At 42.3% G+C, this 26,147-nt stretch overlaps 2 protein-coding genes across 2 annotated transcripts; one reads left to right on the top strand and one right to left on the bottom strand.

The window, feature by feature from the left end:
- Positions 1-8,625: 8,625 nt before the first annotated feature.
- LOC138978356 (WD repeat-containing protein WRAP73-like) lies at positions 8,626-16,743 on the top strand. The gene is made up of 6 exons (XM_070351081.1): positions 8,626-8,725; positions 9,859-9,952; positions 10,772-10,897; positions 11,676-11,759; positions 13,312-13,419; positions 14,281-16,743. Exons 3-6 carry the CDS (start codon positions 10,819-10,821, stop codon positions 14,463-14,465), a joined length of 456 nt encoding a protein of 151 aa, XP_070207182.1. The 5' UTR covers positions 8,626-8,725; positions 9,859-9,952; positions 10,772-10,818; the 3' UTR covers positions 14,466-16,743.
- Positions 16,744-16,889: 146 nt separating this feature from the next.
- Positions 16,890-26,132, bottom strand: LOC138977796 (tumor protein p63-regulated gene 1-like protein). Its single transcript, XM_070350401.1, has 4 exons — positions 26,113-26,132; positions 24,309-24,485; positions 23,717-23,948; positions 16,890-23,431 (listed from the first exon to the last, which is right to left on the bottom strand). Exons 1-4 carry the CDS (start codon positions 26,130-26,132, stop codon positions 23,318-23,320), a joined length of 543 nt encoding a protein of 180 aa, XP_070206502.1. The 3' UTR covers positions 16,890-23,317.
- Between the last annotated feature and the right edge of the window lie 15 nt (positions 26,133-26,147).

A 26,147-nucleotide genomic window follows, 5' to 3' on the forward strand; every position in this document is an offset into this window, starting at 1 on the left:
GACTGTGAAGATATGATTTCAAGGCGCCAAGCGATTACATCCCGAATCAGCCTACTGAGAGAAACTGCTGAGAAGATAAATGAATTGGATGATGGTGAAGAAAGCACTGATGGTTTGCTCAACGACGTGGCAAATATGGCAGTCTCAACCATGAACAAGATTGTTACTGCAACAAAGCACATGAATGATCCTGTACGCTCAGTAGTTTCTCATGCGTCAAAGCGATCTAAGGCCTCTTCTACTTCATCACAGAGACTTCTGGCCGCAGCTGAAGCTGCCGCTCTACAAGCCAAGCTACAGTCACAGCGTCTTGAGAAAGAAAGACAAGAAAAATTGGAACAGCTTGAATTTGAAGAAAATCTACGCAGAATGGAAACAGAAAGAACGATGGCAAAGATGAAAAGAGAAATAGAAGAAGAAAAAATTGTGGCTCAGTTGAAAATGGAGGAAGCAAGACTGAAAGTGCTTGACGAGCCTAACAGTGGTTCACAATCAAGCCAAGGGAGCCACACTGCACCACAGAGACAAGACATTATGCCACACAGACGGGCCTTGCATCAAATTGATGATTGGAACAACATCATGCCGCATAGACAGGCCTCTCATCAGACTTATGATTGTGCTCAAAAGACAAACCTGCGCCATGACACTCAGGATTTGCATCAGTTTGATGGCCGATCGCAAAAGACAAACCTGCGCCACGACGCTCAGGCTTTGCGTCAGATTGGTGATCGCTCACAAGGAACGAACCTGCGTCATGAAGCTCAGGCCTTGCATCAGTCTGATACTCACGCACAAAGAACAAACCTGAACTATGATGCTCCAGTGTTTACTCCTTGGAGCCAAACTACCGAACAATTTGCAGATGCGCTAGCAAGGGCAATAACCACAAGTCGATTGCCTATTCCAGAGCCACCCATCTTCACTGGCGATCCACTTCACTATCCTGACTGGATTTTCTCATTCACCTCACTGATTGAGAATAGAGGTATCGCACCGTCAGACAAAATCCACTACTTGAAACGCTACCTAGGTGGGCCGGCCAGGGAGGCCGTCAGTGGCTTTTTCATGCTCAGAAGTGACGATGCATACAGGCAAGCACGGGATATTCTGGAAAAGAGGTTTGGCAACCCCTTTGCCGTTTCTGAAGCTTTCCGCACCAAACTGGACGCCTGGCCTAAGGTGGCTAACAAGGATAAAGCGGGCCTTCGCAACTTGTCTGACTTCCTTCTCCAGTGTCAAGCTGCAGCTGCCGAAGTACCTGACCTGAAAATTCTCGACGACGTGCGTGAGATCAGAAAGATCACAGCCAAGCTTCCAGATTGGATAGCCCACAGATGGAATCGGACAACGGCAACAACCAAGCGAGACAAGGCCAGATACCCGACGTTCCAGGAATTCACGCAATTTGTTGTCGAAGAATCTGAGATTGTGAATGACCCAGTCCTCTCCGCTGAGCCTCTACCAGCGGGTCCAAGGCCACAAAGCCAAAGGCATCATGAACAACCTCGGCCTCCGAAGACAGTCTTGAATACGAACGGCAACATGGTTTCCAACAACCACAATGAGAACACCCAGACGTCTGCATCCTCGACAAGTTGCCTGTTTTGTAAAAGGCAACATCACTCAATGAATGAGTGCAGAGACTTTATGAGAAAGCAGATGTCAGAAAGAAAGGATTTCGTCAGAAAGGAAGGCGTGTGCTTTGGGTGCCTAAGACCAGGGCACATGTCAAAGGACTGCACGAAACGGTGTGACTGCAAGAAGTGCAGCAAGAAACATCCTACGAGCCTTCATGACGACAACTGGTCGTCAAATCACCAGCGTCCTCCAAAGGAAATGAAAAGGGATGATCAGAAGGATACTCAACAAACTGATCTAAAGAATGGATCATGCAGGAAGGTTCTCTCAAATACAGAGAGCAGCTTGACGTCAATGGCTGTCCCAGTGTTTCTGTCGACAGACGAAAACCCACACCAGGAGATACTGGTCTACGCACTCCTAGATACGATGTCTGATTCTACATTTGTTCTGGAGTCCGTGGCAAGGGACTTGCAGGCCTCCTCCACACCAGCTGCTTTGAAGCTGACAACGATGACAGACACTAGCGTCACAGTGGCATGTCAGAAGTACTCAAACTTGAGGGTCAGAGGCTTCAACTCGGAGAAGACGATACACCTGCCTGTCACCTACTCAAGAGATCACATCCCATTTGACGAGAGGCAGTGACAGTAAAACTCGTTCCCAGAGTAAAACGAACTCGCTACCAGAGTAAAGGAAAACGCGCCTGAAGAGAAAGGCGACCTTTCAACCATTGACCTTCGACATAGGTCAACAACCGGCCAGAACTTGGAAGACATCGACTGGCAAAATTATGGAAAAGGAAAATCTGAACCCTCTTGAAATGAACGAAGGACAAGAGAACTCAGAAAGCGTCAGACGTTCTGCAAGGGAACAAAAACTGACAGAAAAGGGCAGAAGCTACAAGAAAGAACTACTTTTACAAGCCTTTCACTCTGAACATTGTGGGTTGCTGGACTTTCTTACTGACACTGACAGTCTGCTACAACAGAGCACTGTGGACTGTGAAGATATGATTTCAAGGCGCCAAGCGATTACATCCCGAATCAGCCTACTGAGAGAAACTGCTGAGAAGATAAATGAATTGGATGATGGTGAAGAAAGCACTGATGGTTTGCTCAACGACGTGGCAAATATGGCAGTCTCAACCATGAACAAGATTGTTACTGCAACAAAGCACATGAATAATCCTGTACGCTCAGTAGTTTCTCATGCGTCAAAGCGATCTAAGGCCTCTTCTACTTCATCACAGAGACTTCTGGCCGCAGCTGAAGCTGCCGCTCTACAAGCCAAGCTACAGTCACAGCGTCTTGAGAAAGAAAGACAAGAAAAATTGGAACAGCTTGAATTTGAAGAAAATCTACGCAGAATGGAAACAGAAAGAACGATGGCAAAGATGAAAAGAGAAATAGAAGAAGAAAAAATTGTGGCTCAGTTGAAAATGGAGGAAGCAAGACTGAAAGTGCTTGACGAGCCTAACAGTGGTTCACAATCAAGCCAAGGGAGCCACACTGCACCACAGAGACAAGACATTATGCCACACAGACGGGCCTTGCATCAAATTGATGATTGGAACAACATCATGCCGCATAGACAGGCCTCTCATCAGACTTATGATTGTGCTCAAAAGACAAACCTGCGCCATGACACTCAGGATTTGCATCAGTTTGATGGCCGATCGCAAAAGACAAACCTGCGCCACGACGCTCAGGCTTTGCGTCAGATTGGTGATCGCTCACAAGGAACGAACCTGCGTCATGAAGCTCAGGCCTTGCATCAGTCTGATACTCACGCACAAAGAACAAACCTGAACTATGATGCTCCAGTGTTTACTCCTTGGAGCCAAACTACCGAACAATTTGCAGATGCGCTAGCAAGGGCAATAACCACAAGTCGATTGCCTATTCCAGAGCCACCCATCTTCACTGGCGATCCACTTCACTATCCTGACTGGATTTTCTCATTCACCTCACTGATTGAGAATAGAGGTATCGCCAGTGAAGATGGGTGGCTCTACACCAGTCCCAGCGTTGTCACTGCCTCTCGTCAAATGATTCAAAACAACGCTGGGACTGGTGTACTTTTATTTGTCAATAGCACCGTAAAACTGCAAGAGAATAAAAAGGTCATCAATACAAGACCCATGTTCACCAATGATAAAAGTTAGAGGAACAAGAAGCATGGTCACAAATCTTCAGACAAGACAATCATTTATAATGCTAAAACCGCGAGAAAATAAAAGAAACATCGAAGCGCTATTACATAATTACTCATACCTCGTTGTCCAAGGAATCTAGAGGCAGAGAGAGTTCCATGAGTTCAGTGGCTTTCAGTGGGAGCGACCCAGTGTCGCTTTCATGAGGTTCTCTTGAGCGAACGAACCCAAGATTACCGCTCAGCCGGAAAACCGCGCATGAATACAGAAAACTGTTACTTGAAACAATCCACCGAAAAACCATCGAAAAATCCCGAACCACAGCTACTCATCCATCAAAGGGCAGGTACACACATCAGTAAAAAATGTCCATAAAAAGGTGGCAAATTAAGAGAAAGAACCCGGAAAGATGGAACTATATCGCGTTATAACTTAGGAGTAAACAAGGGTTTCCCGAAAGTGGTCAAGGGGAAAGAATCCATGCAAAGTTATAAAAAGTTAGTTACACTTAAGGGGTCGCTTCCCTTTAACTGCATGGCAGTTACAGTGTGTGTGATGGTTATTCTGTCAGTGTGTAACGATCAGTTTTCGTTTATACATTTTGCTGTTGTCGCTTTCTTGTTTGCACTTCTTTTTGTGTGTGTGTGTGCTTTTTCTTCTCTCTTTCCTATACCCTTCCCCCTGCCCCATTTCTGTCTTTCCTAAAGAGAGGAGGGGGTCGTGACATTCACCACAATCATCAATGTCTGTTCTGTGCGATTCCTTTTCCTTCCTACTCCCTACACCCTTTCTTTACATAACGGCACACCTCTGTAAAAATAAGATGACTTTGTGACAGGTTTTGCATAAGTTGAGGGGGTTAAAAAAAATACAATGATGAAAAGAGCAGGTGAAATTCACACAGGTAGGGAGGGGTGACAAATGACTAAATGATCAGCTTGACACAGGTGGGTTTTTTTTAGGTTTGGGATAGAAAAGAAAGAAAACAGGTTCTGTGTAGTTGTGCAAAAATGCACAAAAGGGGTGTTGAGTTGCATGTTTGTGCAAGTAAATGTGACAAGGAAATAGGTTTTGAAAAGTATGACTAATAATTTGATTTCTTTCTTTTGGCTTTCCCTTTCTGGATTATCATGCTCACACATGATACGCTAATTCATACGCTCAAGAATGCACACCCACAGGTGCATGCACACTCGCACTAATGCATGCCTGCAAAAGCACACATGCATGCTTGCACGCACGCACACGCACACACGCACACACACGCACACACACACACACACACACACACACACACACACACACACACACACACACACACACACACACACGTCAGACACAATATTTACAGACACAGATAGGTGCCAACACAAAACATATGGACCAGGGAGAGACTTTTCTTTTATCGTTTCTGATACAAAAATGTGAGAAAAAAATTACAGTGGCAGATAAACAGATACAGTAGAACCCCCTTTTAAGACCTCAAAAAATCTGCAAAAATGTGAGAAAAAAATTACAGTGGCAGATAAACAGATACAGTAGAACCCCCTTTTAAGACCTCAAAAAATCTGCAAAAATTGGGTCTTAAAAACGATGGGGTCTTAATGATGGGGTAAATTTACAGAGGTTCTGAACAGAAAGTCTGAGAAAACAAGGTCTTAAAAGGGAGGGAGTCTTAAATTGGGGGGGGGGGGAGCTTCCACTGTAGTCTAGTGTAAGCCTTTCTTCACCTTCTGTCCTCAGAGAAGAAAGGTGGGTTCAGCCCCATACTTCTTCTTGTCGTTCGCTATTTTTGCATGGATCTGTGGTTGGTTAAGGTGCGCCTGTTGGCCCAGATCCTCCGACTTCAGCCCTTAGGTTTCTTTCGGGGTTACCCCGCCCTTAGTTCCTGGCTCAAAAACCTAACCCTGGGAACACATGGGGGATTTCTTACCGGGGGTCCCACCCCGGGGCTAGAGCTTTTAATGCGGCTCTTACTCGCATGGTGTAACCGTCATCGGACACGTGGGGCATTTATAGGGTAGTCAGTGCCATCTGCCAACCCACCCCGTCCTGGTAGAGACACCGCTAGTTGGTCCGGGACTGCTTATTCTATATTCGCAGCTGGCCCCCATATCTGGGGGGGGGGGGGGGTAGCTCAGGTGGTAGAGCACTGGACTAGTGATCGAGAGGTCGCTGGTTCGAATCCGGGCCGGGACGGGACGGACACGGGTCAACTTTAGGTGCAGACTCAGAGACGGTATCCATCTCCCACCCCCCTATCACCACAATGGCACGTTAAAGACCTTGGTCATTCTACCATAAGTGCAGATGGCTGATACCACATAAACACGCAAACATCAAAAAGCCGTGAGGGCGTAAAACTCGAATCGTATAAACCAATTCATGTCCAATATAGGCAATTAAGACCTGACGGACAATAAGCCCCTTAAAATTTACTTTTTGTTTTACTGCCAACCCACCCCGTCCGGGTAGAGACACCGCTAGTTGGTCCGGGACTGCTTATTCTATATTCGCATCTGGCCCCCATATCTGGGGGCCGTTCCCCTATCCGCCACCCGGGGACCCGCCGGGTTGAGGATAGTCGCCCCCCTACTGAATTGGAAGTAGTCTGTTCCCGGAGCCCCATACAATAAGATGTAATTACAACCGACGCCGGAATGACAAACAAATTTCAGACTCCAGTGATTTTCTATGACACACCTTGCGACACCTGCATAACGGTATTCACCCTGTAGAAAAGCTCAGGTATCCTTTTCACTGGGAAGACTATTCTTTTGTGAATGGAAACGTTCTTTCTGAAAGAGGAAGAGAGCCTCAATTTTATAAACTATCAAATTTCGTTACACCACTCTTCATCAGATTTGGGGGAAGGGGAAGGTCTTGGGATAGATGAGGGAGGGCTTTGCCTCCTGCTTATTTTTCTTTGTCACTGAGATTAATTTGTGTTTTTTGGGGGAATTTCTACTCTATTTCCCTTGAAAACAATACAGTGGAACCCCCCTTTGGAGACACCCCCCCCCCCTGAAAACAATACAGAGGAACACCCCTTTGGAGACACCCCCCCCCCCTGAAAACAATACAGTGGAACCCCCCTTTGGAGACACCCCCCCCCCTGAAAACAATACAGTAGAACCCCCCTTTGGAGACACCCCCCCCTGAAAAAAACAATACAGTAGAACCCCCCTTTGGAGACACCCCCCCCCCCTGAAAACAATACAGTAGAACCCCCCTTTGGAGACACCCCCCCCCTGAAAACAATACAGTAGAACCCCCCTTTGGAGACACACACCCCCCTGAAAACAATACAGTAGAACCCCCCTTTGGAGACACACACCCCCCTGAAAACAATACAGTAGAACCCCCCTTTGGAGACACCCCCCCCCCTGAAAACAATACAGTAGAACCCCCTTTGGAGACCCCCCCCCCCTGAAAACAATACAGTAGAACCCCCCTTTGGAGACACCCCCCCCCCTGAAAACAATACAGTAGAACCCCCCTTTGGAGACACCCCCCCTGAAAACAATACAGTGGAACCCCCCTTTGGAGACACCCCCCCCCCCTGAAAACAATACAGTAGAACCCCCCTTTGGAGACACCCCCCCTGAAAACAATACAGTAGAACCCTCCTTTGGAGACACCCCCCCCCTGAAACCAATACAGTAGAACCCCCCTTTGGAAACACCCCCCCCCCCCTGAAAACAATACAGTGGAACCCCCCTTTGGAGACACCCCCCCCCCTGAAAACAATACAGTAGAACCCCCCTTTGGAGACACCCCCCCCCCCCTGAAAACAATACAGTAGAACCCCCCCTTTGGAGACAACCCCTCCCCCCTGAAAACAATACAGTAGAACCCCCCTTTGGAGACACCCCCCCTGAAAACAATACAGTAGAACCCCCCTTTGGAGACACCCCCCCCCCTGAAAACAATACAGTAGAACCCCCCTTTGGAGACACCCCCCCCCCTGAAAACAATACAGTAGAACCCCCCTTTGGAGACACCCCCCCCCTGAAAACAATACAGTGGAACCCCCCTTTGGAGACACCCCCCCCCCTGAAAACAATACAGTAGAACCCCCCTTTGGAGACACCCCCCCCCCCCTGAAAACAATACAGTAGAACCCCCCTTTGGAGACACACACACCCCCCCCCCCTCCCTTTTCAGGCCCTGTATTCTCAGAATTTGTTTTCCCAACCTTTGTCAATTTTCCCCCATTTTCATACTTCCGTCTTTTTAATACCAGGTTTTCTCAGCTTTGTGGATGTCTTAAATGGTGACTGACTATTAGTGTTTAACGTCCTCTTAGACCAACTGGTCTATATTGGGACAGGTATTGGTAATACGTTGGTGTGATGCTTTGATTCGAACAAGCCCGCTGTGGCTGTCTTCTTCGACACACCAGCATTGGGTTTGTCTCGTCAAAGTATCAAAATACGATCATGATAATCGGAGACGAGAGATGATGCATGCGTGTCTTCGCGTTTTCCAAGCCCTGAGACTTTCGCTGTGAACGTGGGATCTTTTTCGTGCGCATGTGTGCACACGGGGGTGTTCGGACACCGAAGAGAGTCTGCACAAAGTTGACTCCGAGAAATAAATCTCTCGCCGAACGTGGGGATCGAACCCACGCTGATAGCGACCAACTGGCTACAAAGCCAGCGCGCTACCAACTGAGCTACGTCCCCGCTCAATGGTGGGTGGCAGGAATGAAGAGCATGCAGATGTAAATAAGTGCTGAAACAGCGAATGCAGAAGAAAAAACATGTACTTATGTTTTTTTCGTAAGGTGTATTCTCATCCCCTTCTTCTGAAATAGTTTGATTTGATTTTAGATGTGTGGGTTTTTTTCCTCTCTCGTCATGAAAGAGATTATTAACATTGTTCGGTTTGTTCTTGCCATTGTTTCAGGTTCGAATCCTGAACCATATCACATGGAAGACCATATGCACACTGTCTCACCCCTCAACAGTGGAAGGAAACAAACTTGTAAGTCTTGAAAACTTAAACTCATCTGTTTTAAACAGGGTAGGTATATGGAAGGAGAGTTGGGGGGGGGAGGTAAAAATGATTGTTTTTGTGTTGTTGATTTTTTTGTTTTTTACTGACTGGTTTAAGTGAGAGGAAGGTAGGGAGAGAAGAAATTAAGAAAGGGAGAATATCAAAGAGAGAGTTGAAATGTGTGATGCTCATAGCGTACTCTACTACAGATCGCCATGGTGATGCTGTTTCAAGTATGGGCTAGCCAGTATATTTTCACAAATGCTTATCTCTCAATCTAAATCTCTCTTGATCTTTTCAAGCATTTGTTAGGTGGGTTATCCTCATGCTTTTATTGTGTGTTTTTCCTTGAGAAAGCTGGTTATTTCACTTTGGTTTGGAAATAAAACTCCTCATCAATGTTGTCCTTTTGTGTGTGTGTGTGTGTGTGTGTGTGTGTGTGTGTGTGTGTGTGTGTGTGTGTGTGTGTGTGTGTGTGTGTGTGTGTGTGTGTGTGAATTCCATACCAGTAATACAGACAAGCATAAAAAGATGAACCATAGACTAAACAAAGTATGGCGAAAAGAAGTAACAAAAGCGCCTGTGGATACATTTTACAGTAAAAGACAAACGACGAACAAATAACCACAAAAGCAAAAACAAAAAACAAGACAAAAAAAGAAAATAACAACAACAAACATTTTTCTATATCTCCCTAAAATATTACTTGAGTTGCAATGTGCTTTTACCTTGAACCAAAAAAAACCCACCAAAGAAGAAAGACAACAGGCGAAAAGAAAACCTTCCAACTTGGATAATAAAAAAATAAAAATGTCCTCAGTGAAAAAAGTGGCTATATTGCTTCCACTCTGACACGAACAGTATATAACGTCCATCTATTTTGCGTTGATATTTTTCTGCCTCAAACCAATTTTTCACGTAATTTTCAAAGGCTGGGACAGTAGGTTCTCTCCCTTGTAATTTTTCCCCAAAAATAGTGTATTTAGCCATCAAAATCATTGAATCCAAAATTGAATACCGATTAATCTTTACACCACATATAAATGTTGTCCTTTTAGTTTTACACTGGAAATGACTGTCTTTGTAATTTGGATTGACATTTTTCAAATTTATTTGTTAAGGTGGTATATCGAGAGACCCAGACAAAAACTTCCACATCCAACGCACCAGAGCTAACTGCCCCTGCTGCCACCCTGTTCGTAGGACAGAGCAAATGTAAGTACAGTATTGATTACTTCATTTCCTTTCATAACTTTGTATGACTCTATCATGTATGTTTGATTCTAATAGTAGAAGCAGGCCTTTGTATGAGACAAACAGTGAAAAGAAGGATTGCTAAGGAAAGTTCTCAGGCATGGGAATTGTCCGCGAAATCGTGGATTTCTGCAAAAAGGAAATTACGTTTCAGCGAAAATAAAAAATTGTCCGCGGCAAACAAAAAGGTGAATTAAATTATATATACTATTGTCTCTCTATCCATTATTTGCTTACACAAGAACTATCAAAATATTGGTCTAAAATGCTCAAATTCGCTCTGCCCCTGTACCTCGGTCTATTTTCAGAGTTTTTTCTATTTTGGAATTCCCATGCCTGGTTCTTTAAAGGTTTAATCTTTCAGCTTCATTTCTTAGTGCATAGCATCCACCTTCTGTCATGCAAGCTCGCACCCACGCACATAAAAACGCCCACAAGCATGCATGCACACACACACACACACACACACACACACACACACACACACACACACACACACATACACACACACACACACACACACACACACACACACACGCACGCACACAAGCATGAAAACAAACACACACACACACGCACATAAAAACATCCACAAGCCAAAGCGCACACACACACTCACACAACCACACACACACACACACACACACACACACACACACACACACAACACATACACACACAAAAATACACACGCAAAAACACACACGCAAAAACACACACGCAAAAACACACAAACAGATGCATATTCATTCCTTACAGCATCTTATTTGTGTTTTACAGATGAGATAGAGACATGTCCAGCCACCATTCCAGTGTCCAAGCCAGCCATGAACAAAGCCAACCCTAAAGTTGGGGTCAGCATGGTGGCTTTCTCTGCAGACTGCAAATACATGTACACCAAAAATGGTAAGCAAGGGTTTTTTTTTGTCGTCTTTTTTGCAAGAGTTGTCTTTGTATCGGTCCAGGTTATAGAAGACACATGTCAAAGTTTTATGTGTTCGCTTAAAATAAAAGGATTTTGTTTGTTCGTTCATGGGCTGAAACTCCCATGGCTTTTACGTGTATGACCGTTTTTACCCCGCCATTTAGGCAGCCATACGCCGCTTTCGGAGGAAGCATGCTGGGTATTTTCGTGTTTCTATAACCCACCGAACTCTGACATGGATTACAAGATCTTTTTCGTGCGCACTTGGTCTTGTGCTTGCGTGTACACACGGGGGTGTTCGGACACCGAGGAGAGTCTGCACACAAAGTTGACTCTGAGAAATAAATCTCTTGCCGAACGTGGGGACGAACTCACGCTGACAGCGGCCAACTGGATACAAATCCAGCGCACTACCGACTGAGCTACATCCCCGCCCCAAATAAAAGGATTACCCCAAATAAAAGGATTAAGACAGAAACAAGAAAAAAATGTTGTCTTTACTTGATTCATTTGTTAATGGTATGAGAATAATGTTACGAGTTCAAGGGAAAGTTCTCCTGAAAGTAAAAAATAGCTGTCACTCTTCTTAGTGTTCATTGCAGTTTATTGTAATGCACATGCTTATCGGGTCGTGTTTTCATCGTGCAGTTCTGTAAAATGAAATCTCTTCGTTTTGTCATAGAGCTTATTCAGGTGCTTTCTAATCCACAAAATATTTGTGTATATTTTCATAATTTGTATTATTTCATTCTTTTTTAGACAACATGCCAACAGTGCTGTGGATTTGGGATGTGCGGCGTCTGACTCAGTGTGCTGTTCTGATTCAAGCCTCCAATATCAAGTGTAAGTCAGTATAGCTAAGCACTGTGTGTGTTTGTTTTTTTGTTAATAGACGATTTTCGAAAATAACACTGTCAGGATTATCAGCGGAGTTGGTTGTTCGTTGTTTGTCTTGATCGCGGAATACAGCCTGTCAGTGGTGTGGAGAGTGTTCCAGATGTTGTGAAATGTGTCTGCAGTTTCAGCGGCTCCTACTCCTCCAGACTGCCGAAAATCCTGACACGAGTTATTTCTCAAAAACGTCAATTCAATAATCTGTTTTGAAACACTTTGAAACCATGAGGGAAATACACAATTACATTGGCGTGCCCTGTGTATCAGCAAGAGAGACAAAAGAAGTGAAATATAATTATAAACCAGGCTAGTATATACTCAAAATCATAACAATGAAAGAAAGAGAAATGTCAAAATTGGTTTTCCCACCCTCTGATGAAACAGAAGCCAGGGCTGATGTGCTAGAGAAAGTTACCAACCCAGTGTGAGCCAGCCGTGGGGTCAGATAGTTACCAACCCAGTGTGAGCCAGCCGTGGGGTCAGATAGTTACCAACCCAGTGTGAGCCAGCCATGGGGTCAGATAGTCACCAACCCAGGGTGAGCCAGCCGTGGGGTCAGATAGTTACCAACCCAGTGTGAGCCAGCCATGGGGTCAGATAGTTACCAACCCAGTGTGAGCCAGCCATGGGGTCAGATAGTTACCAACCCAGTGTGAGCCAGCCGTGGGGTCAGATAGTTACCAACCCAGTGTGAGCCAGCCGTGGGGTCAGATAGTTACCAACCCAGTGTGAGCCAGCTGTGGGGTCAGATAGTTACCAACCCAGTGTGAACCAGCCGTGGGGTCAGATAGTTACCAACCCAGTGTGAGCCAGCCGTGGGGTCAGATAGTTACCAACCCAGTGTGAGCCAGCCATGGGGTCAGATAGTTACCAACCCAGTGTGAGCCAGCCGTGGGGTCAGATAGTTACCAACCCAGTGTGAGCCAGCCGTGGGGTCAGATAGTTACCAACCCAGTGTGAGCCAGCCATGGGGTCAGATAGTTACCAACCCAGTGTGAGCCAGCCATGGGGTCAGATAGTTACCAACCCAGTGTGAGCCAGCCATGGGGTCAGATAGTTACCAACCCAGTGTGAGCCAGCCGTGGGGTCAGATTGGTTGAAATGAGGATCGTTGCCCTGTAAAGGGATTTCCTCACGAACGTAAAGAAGAAATTGAGCTTTGTTTGTGTTTTTAAACAATCTGACCCGTGACTGGCTCCCACTTGGTCGGTATTTTTCTCGTGCATATCAGCCCTTCTGATAACTAAAGGGAGATAATAATATCATGTGAGAGCTTGGATCATCTTGAGCCGACATCCGTTTAATCAGTCTAATTACACGTTGCTTTTTTTTCAAAACACTAGACTTCTTGTTAGAAAAGAATCAGTATGATTCAGAATTAAATTTATCGAAAATGTAGAAGAGAGGGAGACAGAATGAGAGTTTCGACTCTTTGAGCCGTTTTACCGTGTCTTGGAAAATATGTACTTATTAATTTATTTATTCACTCTGTTTACAACAGGTGTCCAATGGGACCCACAGAAGCCTCGCTTGGCGCTGTGTACAGGAACCAACAAGCTGTACATGTGGTCGCCCGAAGGCAGTCTTTGTGTCGACGTCCCAGCAGAAGGTTTGCTACTATCTCTGTGTATTTGTGTCTTTGTCCAGCTGTGTGTCTGGCCATTTTTGGGAGCCTGGTCTTCTTCTTCGTTCATGGGCTGAAACTCACACGGCTTTTATGTGTATTACCTTTTTTACCCTGTCATTTAGGCAGCCATATGCCGCTTTCGGGGGATGCTTGCTTGGTATTTTCGTGTTTCTATAACACACCAAACTCTGACATGGATTACAGGATCTTTTCTGTGCATACTTGGTCTTGTGCTTGCGTGTACACACGAAGGGGGATAAGGCACTAGCTGGTCTGCCCATAAGTTGACCTGAGAGATCAGAAAGATCTCCATTCTTAACCCACCAAGCGCGGCCGAGTTACTGCATAACTGCTTGGGTGACTTTTGCACAGTATAATCAATATACCACTCTGCTATTGCAGTTAGCACAGAGGATTCACTTTTTCCAAGATCTAGAAAGGAGTATTATGGCCAGTTTTAGCTTGATTCGTTTTCTGTTTTGTAGAGAGTATGTTGTGAATTAATGAATGGTTTTCATGTTCAGTGAAGCAGGGGAGGTAATCTCATTCTTTCGCTGCTGTCGAAATTTATTTTAAAAACATTTGAATAACTGTGGTGGGTTTTTACTCTCACTTTTCTTCGAAGTTTGTGTATTGGTTATCCGTTGAAAATGCCTGCAAGCCACAAACTATTAGATGAGGAATGCTTCAACTACGGTACCCAATTTTTGCAAATAAAAAGTAGCTGTCAACAACGCATTTTGATATTTCCATGTGATTTTGAATGTGTCAACTTTACGATTGTTCTTTAATCACAGCAAATTAAACATTTTTTATAACCTTTATTTCACTTTTGTTCCACAGCATCATTCCAAGTGATGGCATTGCAGTGGCAGCCAGACGGAGGTTCCTTGCTGCTGTTGGGCCGTGATCAGATGTGCGTCTGCTTCCTGACGACACCAGGCGACGGCAACGACAGCACCGCACACACCACCATCACCACCAACAACCTCACCAACAGTGTCTCAGCCCCTGCTGCAGCCACTTGAACCAGTACAATGAATAGTTGTGTACAGACACAAGAACTGGACAAGTGTGACAAGGACTCCAGTGTTAACAAATGCAGATGTTAAAGCTCCCTTTCTTGTGAGCACTGTATGGATAACGAGAGAAAGAGGACAGTAGTACAAGTACTTGCAGATGTTAAGGCTCCCTTTCTTGTTAGCACTGTATGGATAGTGAGAGAAAGAGGAAGACAGTAGTACAAGTACATGCAGATGTTAAGGCTCCCTTTCTTGTGAGCACTGTATGGATAACGAGAGAAAGAGGAAGACAGTAGTACAAGTACATGCAGATATTAAGGCTCCCTTTCTTGTGAGCACTGTATGGATAACGAGAGAAAGAGGAAGATAGAGTATACTTTCCCGAGTCCACTGACTATCTAGAGAGAGTGCTCTTCTGGGAAACTTTACTGTCTTAGGCAATTACTGTTGCTGAAATTGTGGAAATGATTGGGAATTTCACATATATACTTGGACATTTACTGCAGGTCGATGTACAGTAAAGTGTATGTGTGGTAAGGACTGACTTAAAAGTAGTTGTTGCACGATGAAATGAATCGTCAGCTACACAAACTGGAAAGCATTACTTTACTAAATATCCTTCCCTGTTTTGTTAGAAATGCTCAGAACTATTATGAAATGTGAAAATGTGCAATTGTAACGTGGTTGTCTGATGTGGATGTTTAGCGTAGAGTAGCAACAGAATCCTGTGTACATGTATCTGTGAGCAACATAAACACTGCCAAAGCAGAACAAAGAATTGGGTATTTATCAAGCCATCATCATCTTTCATGGTAAAAGTCATGGTCATTGTTATTGCTAAACTTGTTTGTTGAACTGAAGAAAATACAAAACAGAAATGTTTCACTAGAGGTAAAACCTAAAGCTAGTTTTCTTAGTGTATCAAGTTAGCCAATAGTGCTTTCCTTTAGATAACAAAGCATAGTTTTCGCTGCAACAGACTTGCTAAAACCACGGATTTTTGGCTTCAAACTATGCTGTGAACCTAGGTAGAGAGAAAAAGAGAGAGTAAGCAAGCTCTCTTTTATATGATACATATGTACTCATCTATGAACTCATCAAGTAGATAAGTACTTTTGAATGACCATAACCTGGGGTGGGGGGTGGGGGAGGGGCATCTCGTGATGTGACCAACTGTGAAAGGGAAAATGCGGTTTTGTTCCTTCCTCATCATTTTTAAGTCCCCCGAAATCGGCGTATGCTGCCTGAATGGCGGGATAAAAACGGTCATACATGTACAAATCCACTCGTGCTAAAAGCATGAGTGAACGTGGTAGTCTAAGCCCATGAACGAAGAAGAAGAAGAAGAAGAATCATCATTTTTAAGTTTTATTCACAGAACTTTCATGTAATGTGACAGATTATTTTGCTGAGAAGGGTGGGCAGGTTGCATAGCTGCTGTGAGTGCTTTTCAACATCATTCCATTCTCAACGTACTTGTAACACTAACAAAGCATTTTGAAGGTGAATGTAAATATGCATTTATTGTGTGTACCTGTGTATTGTCTGTGATATTTACATACTGTCGTGTTATTGTTTCACACATTAAGCTAACATTCTCTGGTTCTCTGCAGTAACAGCTATGCATCACTATTTTGCCTTAAGATGGATGATTGCAGATGTGTTTCAAATGAATCTTTGCCCAAATCTCGCAGTGAAATTTGATGTTCACAACGCTGATTTCCCTTTCTTTACTTTACTTTACTTTTTTTCTCTTCTCTTCTAAGTTTTTTTTTTAGAGGCATTTTGCCTGGTGCTTTTCTGATTTACATATCTTGCATTCCGTGACATTTCAGAAAGAAATGCGCATGGTTTGTTGAATATGAGTGTTTTTATCACAGAGTTTTCATTGTTTATATAACCTGGGTATTGGATTGCTCATTTGTAACTGTACTGAATACATGCATTAACATTCTGTACATTGTCATTGGGCTAGAATAGCGGAGTCTGTCCACATTGTGTAAATATTTGTGAAAATATCTGGGTTATTATTATTGAAGTTAGTGGTTGAATGTAGTTCCTTCGTTGGTTTGCATTTATTTAATTTTTACTTAATAAGTTTTGTTGCAGCTCATTAGTTGTTTCTGCCTTTTTCTTGTAAATTTACACTTTAGATTTTTTTACTGAAAATGCTTGTTTTTTCCCTCACAGGAAGAATGTGAAGGACATGTAATAGGCTAAATGTATTCATGACCGACTGACTAATGTATCTTGAATTATAACAGCAACATGTATTTTCCACCAACCTTGTGTATGTCTTATTTCCACTGGTTCGTCTCATATATGATTCAGTGCGTGTGTGAGTGTAAACAAATTATAAAATAATAAAAACTCTCACACTCTTTCTTAGTCTCCACAGCAATGAAAAGCATAAACCATGCAACACTGATCTGACAGAGGTTAAGTTCATTTATTTTGAACTTGTGTTCTTGACAAAACAAAGCACTCTAGCACATGACCCAAGATAAAATTACGGATGCGTGGAATTGCAACAAACCACAATCAAACGTCGCTGCCCTACACGCCACCAGGCGTGAAAGGCAGTAAGTAAGTAAGTACAATCAAACGTACATGATTTCAAAATGAGGTTAAAAAGTACACCATTAAAACGTATGGAATGACTAACAGCCCTTACAAAATTAAAGGCTACAAAAGTCAAATCTGATTAAGTTTGTTTCTGAATTCGACACGAAACCTCTCATATCAATGGTTAAGATTGAGACAATCTAGAAAATTGTAAGTATGAAGGAATTTGCATAATTAAAATGGAAATGTGCACAACGTGCAATGATGTACAAATGACTTAGAAGATCTGTTGTACAAACAGGGCACCACTAAATCACTAATTCCTCATCATTAACAAACACATAATCATAAAATAAATTTCTGTGTCAGTTTTCTGACATTCATAATTTCTCTGATGAAAGCTGAGCATTTTGTAAAACCATGAAAAATTGACTTGGGATTCAGCCTGCTGTAGCATGTCCAGAATGTGCTAATATTTCTCCTTTTTAATTCTTTCTTTCTTTATTTGGTGTTTAACGTCGTTTTCAACCATTCAAGGTTATATCGCGACGGGGAAAGGGGGGAGATGGGATAGAGCCACTTGTTAATTGTTTCTTGTTCACAAAAGCACTAATCAAAAAATTGCTCCAGGGGCTTGCAACGTAGTACAATATATGACCTTACTGGGAGAATGCAAGTTTCCAGTACAAAGGACTTAACATTTCTTACATACTCCTTTTTAATTCAGAAAATCGTTCTTAAATTCCTGATCTAATAATGTGCGCTTGCTTTCCTGTGTGCTGGAGAAAAATGTGACACATGTGGAAGAGGGAGGCATGTGCGTGCCATCTCTAACTGTTCAATCATAATGTGTGCATGTATTTATTCTTGATTTATTTCTTTATTTGGTGTTTAACGTCGTTTTCAACCACGAAGGTTATATCGCGACGGGGAAAGGGAGGAGATGGGATAGAGCCACTTGTCAATTGTTTCTTGTTCACAAAAGCACTAATCAAAAATTTGCTCCAGGGGCTTGCAACGTAGTACAATATATACTGAAAGGCATAAATTCTGCAAATAGTGCATTGAACGATTTTGCTCTCAAACGAAAATCAGATTGAACCTGTAATTTGTAGTTGACATCTTGAGTGTCGGAGCAAATGTTTCACGCTGTCAGCGTACGCTTTGCAGTATTGCTGCCACAGCCCACTGTGCTAATGAAGACAATGGGCTGAACGGGAGACAATAACGTAAAAAAGATAATGTATGGCCCTATAAAATGCAACTGGCTGTTTGGCTGTATCAGATATCGCAATCATGCCACGACTTGATGAAGGAGAGAGACAGCAAGCGATTGGGATGCTTAGAGCTGGCCAAAGCATTGAACGTGATGAACACTGAACGTTTTCCGAAATCATTGCGCTTGGACTCAGTCACTTTTTTTGAAAAATTGTCATTTCATGATGTTTTATTCAAAATCAATAAAGCGAAGGTTTATAAACACTGAAATGGCCAATAAATAAAATAGTCAAACATTGAAAACATTCACCACTGAGTTGATTTTTTGTGATTTTTTAAAGTTCAGTTTGCGGAATTTATGCCTCTCGGTATATTACCTCACTGGGAGAATGCAAGTTTCCAGTACAAAGGACTTAACATTTTTTACATACTGCTTGACTAAAATCTTTACAAAATTTGACTATATTCTATACAAGAAACACTTAACAAGGGTAAAAGGAGAAACAGAATCCGTTAGTCGCCTCTTACGACATGCTGGGGAGCATCGGGTAAATTTTTCCCCCTAACCCGCGGGGGGGTCATGTATTTATGTACATGTACAAAGGCATGATTTTTTCACACAACACTTGGCGTAAAATCAGACATGCAGTCACAGTCCTTCTCATACAATTGTTTCATTAAAAAAAGTCCCACTCTGCGCAGGAAGCAGCCAGGCTGTTGATTTGTGGTAGGTGACCAAGTGGAGGGCTGGTCTTATCTCCCATGTAAAAGCCTAGCAAGATTTGAGATAGTGAATCAAATCCTTTTACACAGTAAGGACTGTGCCTGTAACCTTCCTTCCAAGATAGTGTTTTTTATTTTTGTTATTTTTTTAACAATGTTTTTTAATTTCCTTTTTTTTTGTATCTCTCGGACAGTCCTGTGAGGCTATGCTCATAGAAGTTCGGGCTGCTTTCTCACTGGGGAAAGCGGATTGCCACACAGTACGGTGCAACCCAATATTTTTTTTTCATACACCTTTTTGGTCGGGAATCTTATACCTGCACTGAATAAAACCTTTGTTCAGGCCTGGGAATGAGTAAAAGTGGTTTGGAAATGAATGTACTACTATGAATACTTTCTAAAACTATCTGACAGCTAAATGTGCAGCACATTTCATATCTGATCCCAAATCTGAGCAACTGAGTTTTTCTAGTGCTTTCCATTTGTTTCACATTTGCCTACTTTTCCTACCAGTTGTTGCCTTCGTAAAAAGTGGAGGTGGGGGGGGGGGGGGGGGGGGGGGGGGTTTACCTGTAGTCCTATATGAATACTCCCCCGGGTTAGCAGAAATACAGGGGTTTGGATTATTTTGATAGCCCAAATATGGTGTATTTGTGATAGAAACTGGTGCTAATTTTTGGTTTCTTTCTGATTTCCAGTTAGAAAAAATTCAAAAATTGGTTTCAGGTTTGAGTGTTTTTATGGTTCATTGATTTTCAGTTTAACGTTTGGACAAATGTAGCCCTAGCACCCCTACACATTACATACACTAACTCCTCCCTTGTATTCTCTGCCTCTACCTGTCCTCTCCATCTCTGTTCCCAACAGCAGCTAACCTTGCTTTAATTTGGTCCTTGAAACCCCACCAGTAAACTGACCGTGACAGCACAGCCTCTCTTGTTTCACACAAGTACAAGCACTTCAAGATCATCTGAACAAAAATTCTAGAGAAAAATATTGCCCGACCATTTATCAATCGTATCAACAAAAGCATGTTTGTACAGAAGTCACAAGCACAAAAGCATTTTTCACAGAAGACGAGCAAACACGAAATAGCAGAAACAAAAACAAAGTCAAACATTTAGCAGATAGACAAGGGTGAGAGGGATCTGAGCATTTACACTTGTATCGTTTTTCACCTGCAGTATATACATACTTGATGCATTCACACCCCATTGTTGGCAGTAGCAACAGCATTATATCCTTTTGCTGGCAAATGATTCCCTTATGCATGCAGGGATTTTATTTCAATATCTTTTGGTTAATATGCAGAATATCACAGTTTTGCATGATATTACAGCTGCAGTATCAAAATAGTTTCTTTGTTTCTTTACCTTTTTTTCAATTAAAGGAAAACTTAAGCTTGGAATTTGCAGCATTTTCGTGCACGCAGCAGATGACTTGAGTCCGAGCATCTAAATGGTGCAAAGACGATCTCTACATGAAGACTTTTAAAAAAAAGACAGTATCTGAATACATGTAGTTCACACAAGTATTTTATACTTGTTTGTATACGTAACACAGCCGTCAGACTGAAGAGAATGATTGCAAAGCATTCTTCTCATTCTTGATATAGATCACAAATCGACACTCAGAACAAGACAAATTATCACAGGTTGGTAAAAAAATCGCCATTATGAATATAAGGTTACTAGCAGAACAAACAATGAGAGGCACTGTCGACGAAAGGTGCGTAGGAAGCAAGTATGTGCCTGTCAACTGGGGGCAAAATTAGACCGGGTTTAATAATTCAGTTTCAGACGGTGAACCTGTTGAAAACAAAAAGGTCGAGCTTTAAGCAAATTCTTGAAAAGCCGTTTGAGGCAAATACAAGTTAAAGGGGAGTTTATTTGAGGATGAGAAGTTACGGCGAACAAAACAGAACAGATTTTCGGTAACAGAATTGTTGGCGGCTCTACCCTGTATTATGTACATAGGTAACTTAGTCTCATGTACAGGTCTGCTTGTATATAGGTATGTGTTATGTGCATTTGCACCGTAGCATGCATGTAAAATTGCCGGCGAAAGTGTATGTATTATTTTTTGCATGGTTGCAGGTGTGTCGTTTGTCAACGTTTTCTTTTAAAAAGCGTAAAGAAAATTCATTTAAAACGCAAAATGGTTTTGAACAGTCGATGACATTCTCATGAATTTTCTGAAACCACAAAAACAAGCAGGTTCACCTCAGTACGCAATCAGCACCACACACATTAAATAATTAGGTCAAAGAAATAAAAAATACATTCCATTCAAACCCCAATTACATAGAAAAAATCACAGTATATAAGAACAATTTGAAAGTGATCAGTAAATAATTGCCGAAACAGACAGATCAAATTGTCATGAAAGGCTACAAACTCGGCACAGTATTATTTCAGGAAACCAGAATTTTCAAAACACAATATTGCAAGACTTGAGCAGCAGAACTGAGCCAAAACTTGAGGGTACCTGGTATTGTGGTAACTTTGTAGCCCTCACAGGGGACTACACTAACACACACAACAGTACAAACAACTGGCAATTTAAACAACAGATACAAACAATTAGCATACAATAACAGAAACAAAACAAAAAACCAGGATAAAAAATATGTCATGAATTCTGCTAGCTGCTTTATTTGATTGTATCTTTGCTGTTTTCTTGAGGTAAACATTTTGAGCCAAATGTTCCAATTCTTAGGTCTAGAAATATTCTGAACTCTTTCAAGGCTTGATTAAATATGGCACCAAACAAAAACCTGAAAGGATGTAGGAATGCAAATAAATAAATTAATACATTAATAAACGGCCCAAGAAAACGGAAAGTTTAAACTACCTGCAGACAAGAATCATTTCACTGACAAGATGACTGTCCAAACTTATTAAGGGATTATTTTTTTTGATACTGCCTCATTTTATGTTTTTCATATTTCAGAAAAAAGTTATACAAAATAGAAGAGAGAAAAGAAACTAGACATAAAAAAAGATAAATCACAAAATAGATGTGATTCTGCTGGTATCTTTCTTTATTTGGTGTTTAACGTCGTTTTCAACCACGAAGGTTATATCGTGACTGGGAAAGGGGGGGAAGATTCTGCTGGTATAATATATAAGAAAGTAAGTCACAACCTTGTTTACCTACTAGGCTATGTGATAAATCAATCAATCAATGACGCTTATATTGCGCATATTCCGTGGGTACAGTTCTAGGCGCTCTGCAGTGATGCCGTGTGAGATGAAATTTTATACGGCCAGTAGATTGCAGCCATTTCGGCGCAGATTTACCTTTCACGGCCTATTATTCCAAGTCACACGGGTATAGGTAGACAATTATTAACTGTGCCTAAGCAATTTTGCCAGGAAAGACCCTTTTGTCAATCGTGGGATCTTTAACGTGCACACCCAATGTAGTGTACACGGGGGGAGGGTTCGGACACCGAAGAGAGTCTGCACACAAAGTTGACCCTGAAATAAATTTCCGCCGAACCTGGGATCGAACTCACGCTGACAGCGGCCAACTGAATACAAATCCAGCGCGCTACCAACTGAGCTATATCCCCGCCCGTGGTAGCAATAGACTATATACAAGTAAAGAAAGTACAGATCTACACAAGTACTTGTCCTGGAATTTTTAGCTCATGAAAAATGATACAGTGGCACCCCCCTTTTAAGACCCCCCAATTTAAGACTTCCTCTTTTTTTCAGACCCTGTTTCCTTTGACTTTCTGTTCATAACCTCTGTAAATGTACCCCCATTTTAAGACCTTGTTTTCTCAGATCTGTGGGGGTCTTAAAAGGGGGTTCCACTGTGGTTGCTCATCTTTGCATTCAAGAGGTGACAAAGAAATGAGCACAGTGGTGTCTTCTTCATCTCTAAACTGACCTGACAGTAACATGGTTTTAGCCCATAACCAAACTCCTCCACCCGCCACTCCTAGTGAACAAGCAGTGCACGGCAGCCATTTATTTTCTACAGGACTTAATGATGCTCAAACTCTATCACAACTAATCACACTAAAAGCTGATCAACTTCGAGCAAGAATGAAATGCCACACAACACTTTGCTACAGTCACTACCAGTACCACTCCCACCCCCCCCCCCCCTCCCCACCTCAATACCAATAGCTTACAAGAAACAGACATCCGTTTCAAAATCACAAGGATTTTTTATTTTTAGAAGGCTTTTCACGGTGGAAAGCAAAGTGCAAATCAGTTCTTGTGGTTGCACTGACAATTACAAATAATTGTGATGAGTTCTTGGTTGTGATGCCAATATGACCCTGCAGATCAACACAAAGACAGAGACACCAAAGTGTTCAGTCCATCGGCACCCTCTTAGAAACACATCCCGTTGCGATCACGGAAGAAGCCCAGACCGCTCTGGTTGTACACCACGGAGGGCAGGCTTGCGTAGCTCTCGATCATCACCTCACCTTCCACCACCTTCACCTGAAAGTAGAATGGGGTGGATCCAATTAGATGCATGCGATGATGTAACCATGTACCTTGAGAGGTCATTTTCTGCCCAGAAACAAGCAAACTTCTTCTTCTACTCTCGGGGTCATATCGTTGTCGTTGTGGAATTTTGGCGTCACTTGTTTTAAACAGCTAGTCAAGAGAAGGACAAAACTTATTTTTTTTATTTATGAAAGTGTTTATATTCGTTCCCATCCCTCTCTCTCTCTCTCCCAAATTCCCATCCCTCTCTCGCTCCCATCCCTCTCTCTCTCTCACCTTCTGGTTGGGGTGCTTTGCTTCATTGACTTTGTTGACGGCTGGCAGCAAGGACTCGAAGAAGTCGTCGACGTTGAAGGTGGCCGTCTCGTTCTCCTTGGGGTTGTAGATGACGGGGTGATGAGCCAGGGTCACCCACGGGATGTCCGTACACCAGGGATTCCACTTCTGACCGAATGACAACTCTGTGTCCTCCCCCCAGCGAATCTGCACGCCTCCGTGTTGCCGATCGCTGAAACAAGACAGAAATTGTTCAGTTTCCCTGATCCTTGAAACCTCATCAATAATGTATAATACTTCAAGAGTCTGAAAACACAGGGTCTTAAAAAAGGGAAGGAGTCTTAAATTGGGAGGTCTTAAACAGGGGTTCCACTGTACATGTACTAGATCCACACTGACTCTGTGGATAGAGATTTTGACACCTGATACAGAACTGAAAGAGTCTAAACAAAAGTGGACACATCAGTTACCAGGTTAGATTTTTTCGTTCTCAGTTATCTCGCCAAACTGCCTCCTCCGTGATGTTATTATGAAAGTATGGAATGAAAGAGTTTAGTGGTTTTTTTATTTGTTTGACAAGCAGCTGACTCACAACATGAGGGAATGTTCGGGGTACTTGAAGTCTCCGACGAGGATGGTTTTAATGATGTGCAGCATGATACGTCGGTACTCCTGCAGCTGTTGTGTGATGAAGTTGTACTTCACCACCAGCATGGAGTTGGCCGTCAGCAGAACGATCTTCTCCCGTTCCAGATCCCAGTGGTCGATTCTGATGAAAGATAATAAATTAGTAAGTAAACAGATATATATATACACGTAAGGCGAAAATACAACATTTAGTCAAGCTGTCGAACTCACAGAATGAAACTGAACGCAATGCAATTTTTCAGCAAGACCGTATACTCGTAGCATCGTCAGTCCACTGCTCGTGGCAAAGGCAGTGAAATTGACAAGAAGAGCGGGGTAGTAGTTGCGCTGAGAAGGATAGCACGCTTTTCTGTACCTCTCTTCGTTTTAACTTTCTGAGCGTGTTTTTAATCCAAACATATCATATCTATATGTTTTTGGAATCAGGAACCAACAAGGAATAAGATGAAAGTGTTTTTAAATTGATTTCGAACATTTAATTTTGATCATAATTTTTATATCTTTAATTTTCAGAGCTTGTTTTTAATCCAAATATAACATATTTATATGATTTTGGAATCAGAAAATGATGAAGAATAAGATGAATGTAAATTTGGATCGTTTGATACAAATTTTTTTTTTTACAATTTTCAGATTTTTAATGACCAAAGTCATTAATTAATTTTTTTAAGTCACCAAGCTGAAATGCAATACCGAAGTCCGGCCTTCATCGAAGATTGCTTCGCCAAAATTTCAATCAATTTGATTGAAAAATGAGGGTGTGACAGTGCCGCCTCAACTTTTACAAAAAGCCGGATCTATGACGTCATCAAAGGTATTAATCGAAAAAAATAAAAAAACGTCCGGGGATATCATTCCCAGGAACTCTCATGTAAAATTTCACAAAGATCGGTCCAGTAGTTTGGTCTGAATCGCTCTACACACACACACGCACAGACACACACACATACACCACGCCCCTCGTCTCGATTCCCCCTCTATGTTAAAACATTTAGTCAAAACTTGACTATATGTAAAAATGTGTAAGTATAAACAGACATACAAAAAAAAAATGTCAATGATGAAAATGCCCATAAATAACCTTTCTTGTTTTTGTTTTTGTATTCTAGATAAGTGAACAAGTAAATTAATGAATGATGAAATAAGTCAATGCACACTACATTAGTACATACAATCTTACTTGATAATTATGTTTACTGCTATGTTGCCATTAATGGAGAAAAAACACATGTGCAACATCTCTGTAACAGTGGTTGAAAAACATTGGCAATTCTGTCAAATGCTAAACTGAACAAAACCACAGTGAAACACCCTTTGAAGACATGCAAAAAGCAGCAGCCTTACAATGGAAGGGGTCTTAAAATTAAAGTACAGTTATTGATGTAACGAACAACAAATCTGAGAAAGCAAGGTGTGAAAAGGAGCGAGGACTTGAAAGAGGTTTCAACTGCAGTGTTCTCCTCAGTCTGAGAACAAAAGGTCGGTTGGACCTTGATATTATATAAATAATAAGTGAATTGAAATTATGTGTAGGTCCAAATGTCCTGGCTTCAAAAAATATTGTTCACCAGAAGACCTCCTTCATGTCTAAACCATTGAATCTAGGGATGAGAACCAAAGACCTAAGCCTGAGAATAACAGTTTAACACTGCCACCATACAACTACAGTGGAACCCCTTTTTTAAGACCCCCAAATTAAGACTTCCTCCTTTTTAAGACCTTGATTCTTCAGATGCTCTGTTCATAACCTCTGTAAGTTGACCTCCATTTTAAGATTCCCTCC

The sequence above is a fragment of the Littorina saxatilis genome, linkage group LG10 (assembly GCF_037325665.1).
Source record: "Littorina saxatilis isolate snail1 linkage group LG10, US_GU_Lsax_2.0, whole genome shotgun sequence".
Lineage (NCBI taxonomy): Eukaryota > Metazoa > Mollusca > Gastropoda > Littorinimorpha > Littorinidae > Littorina > Littorina saxatilis.

Coding starts and splice junctions, on each gene's coding strand:
- LOC138978356 (XM_070351081.1), top strand. CDS start 10,819: ATGAACAAAGCCAACCCTAAAGTTGGGGTCAGCATGGTGGCTTTCTCT. Junction 10,898..11,675: donor ATACATGTACACCAAAAATG/GTAAGCAAGGGT, acceptor ATTCTTTTTTAG/ACAACATGCCAACAGTGCTG. Junction 11,760..13,311: donor TCAAGCCTCCAATATCAAGT/GTAAGTCAGTAT, acceptor TGTTTACAACAG/GTGTCCAATGGGACCCACAG.
- LOC138977796 (XM_070350401.1), bottom strand. CDS start 26,132: ATGGAGGTCAACTTACAGAG. Junction 24,486..26,112: donor ATGGAGGTCAACTTACAGAG/GTTATGAACAGA, acceptor ATCTTTCATCAG/AATCGACCACTGGGATCTGG. Junction 23,432..23,716: donor CAAAGCACCCCAACCAGAAG/GTGAGAGAGAGA, acceptor TTCTACTTTCAG/GTGAAGGTGGTGGAAGGTGA.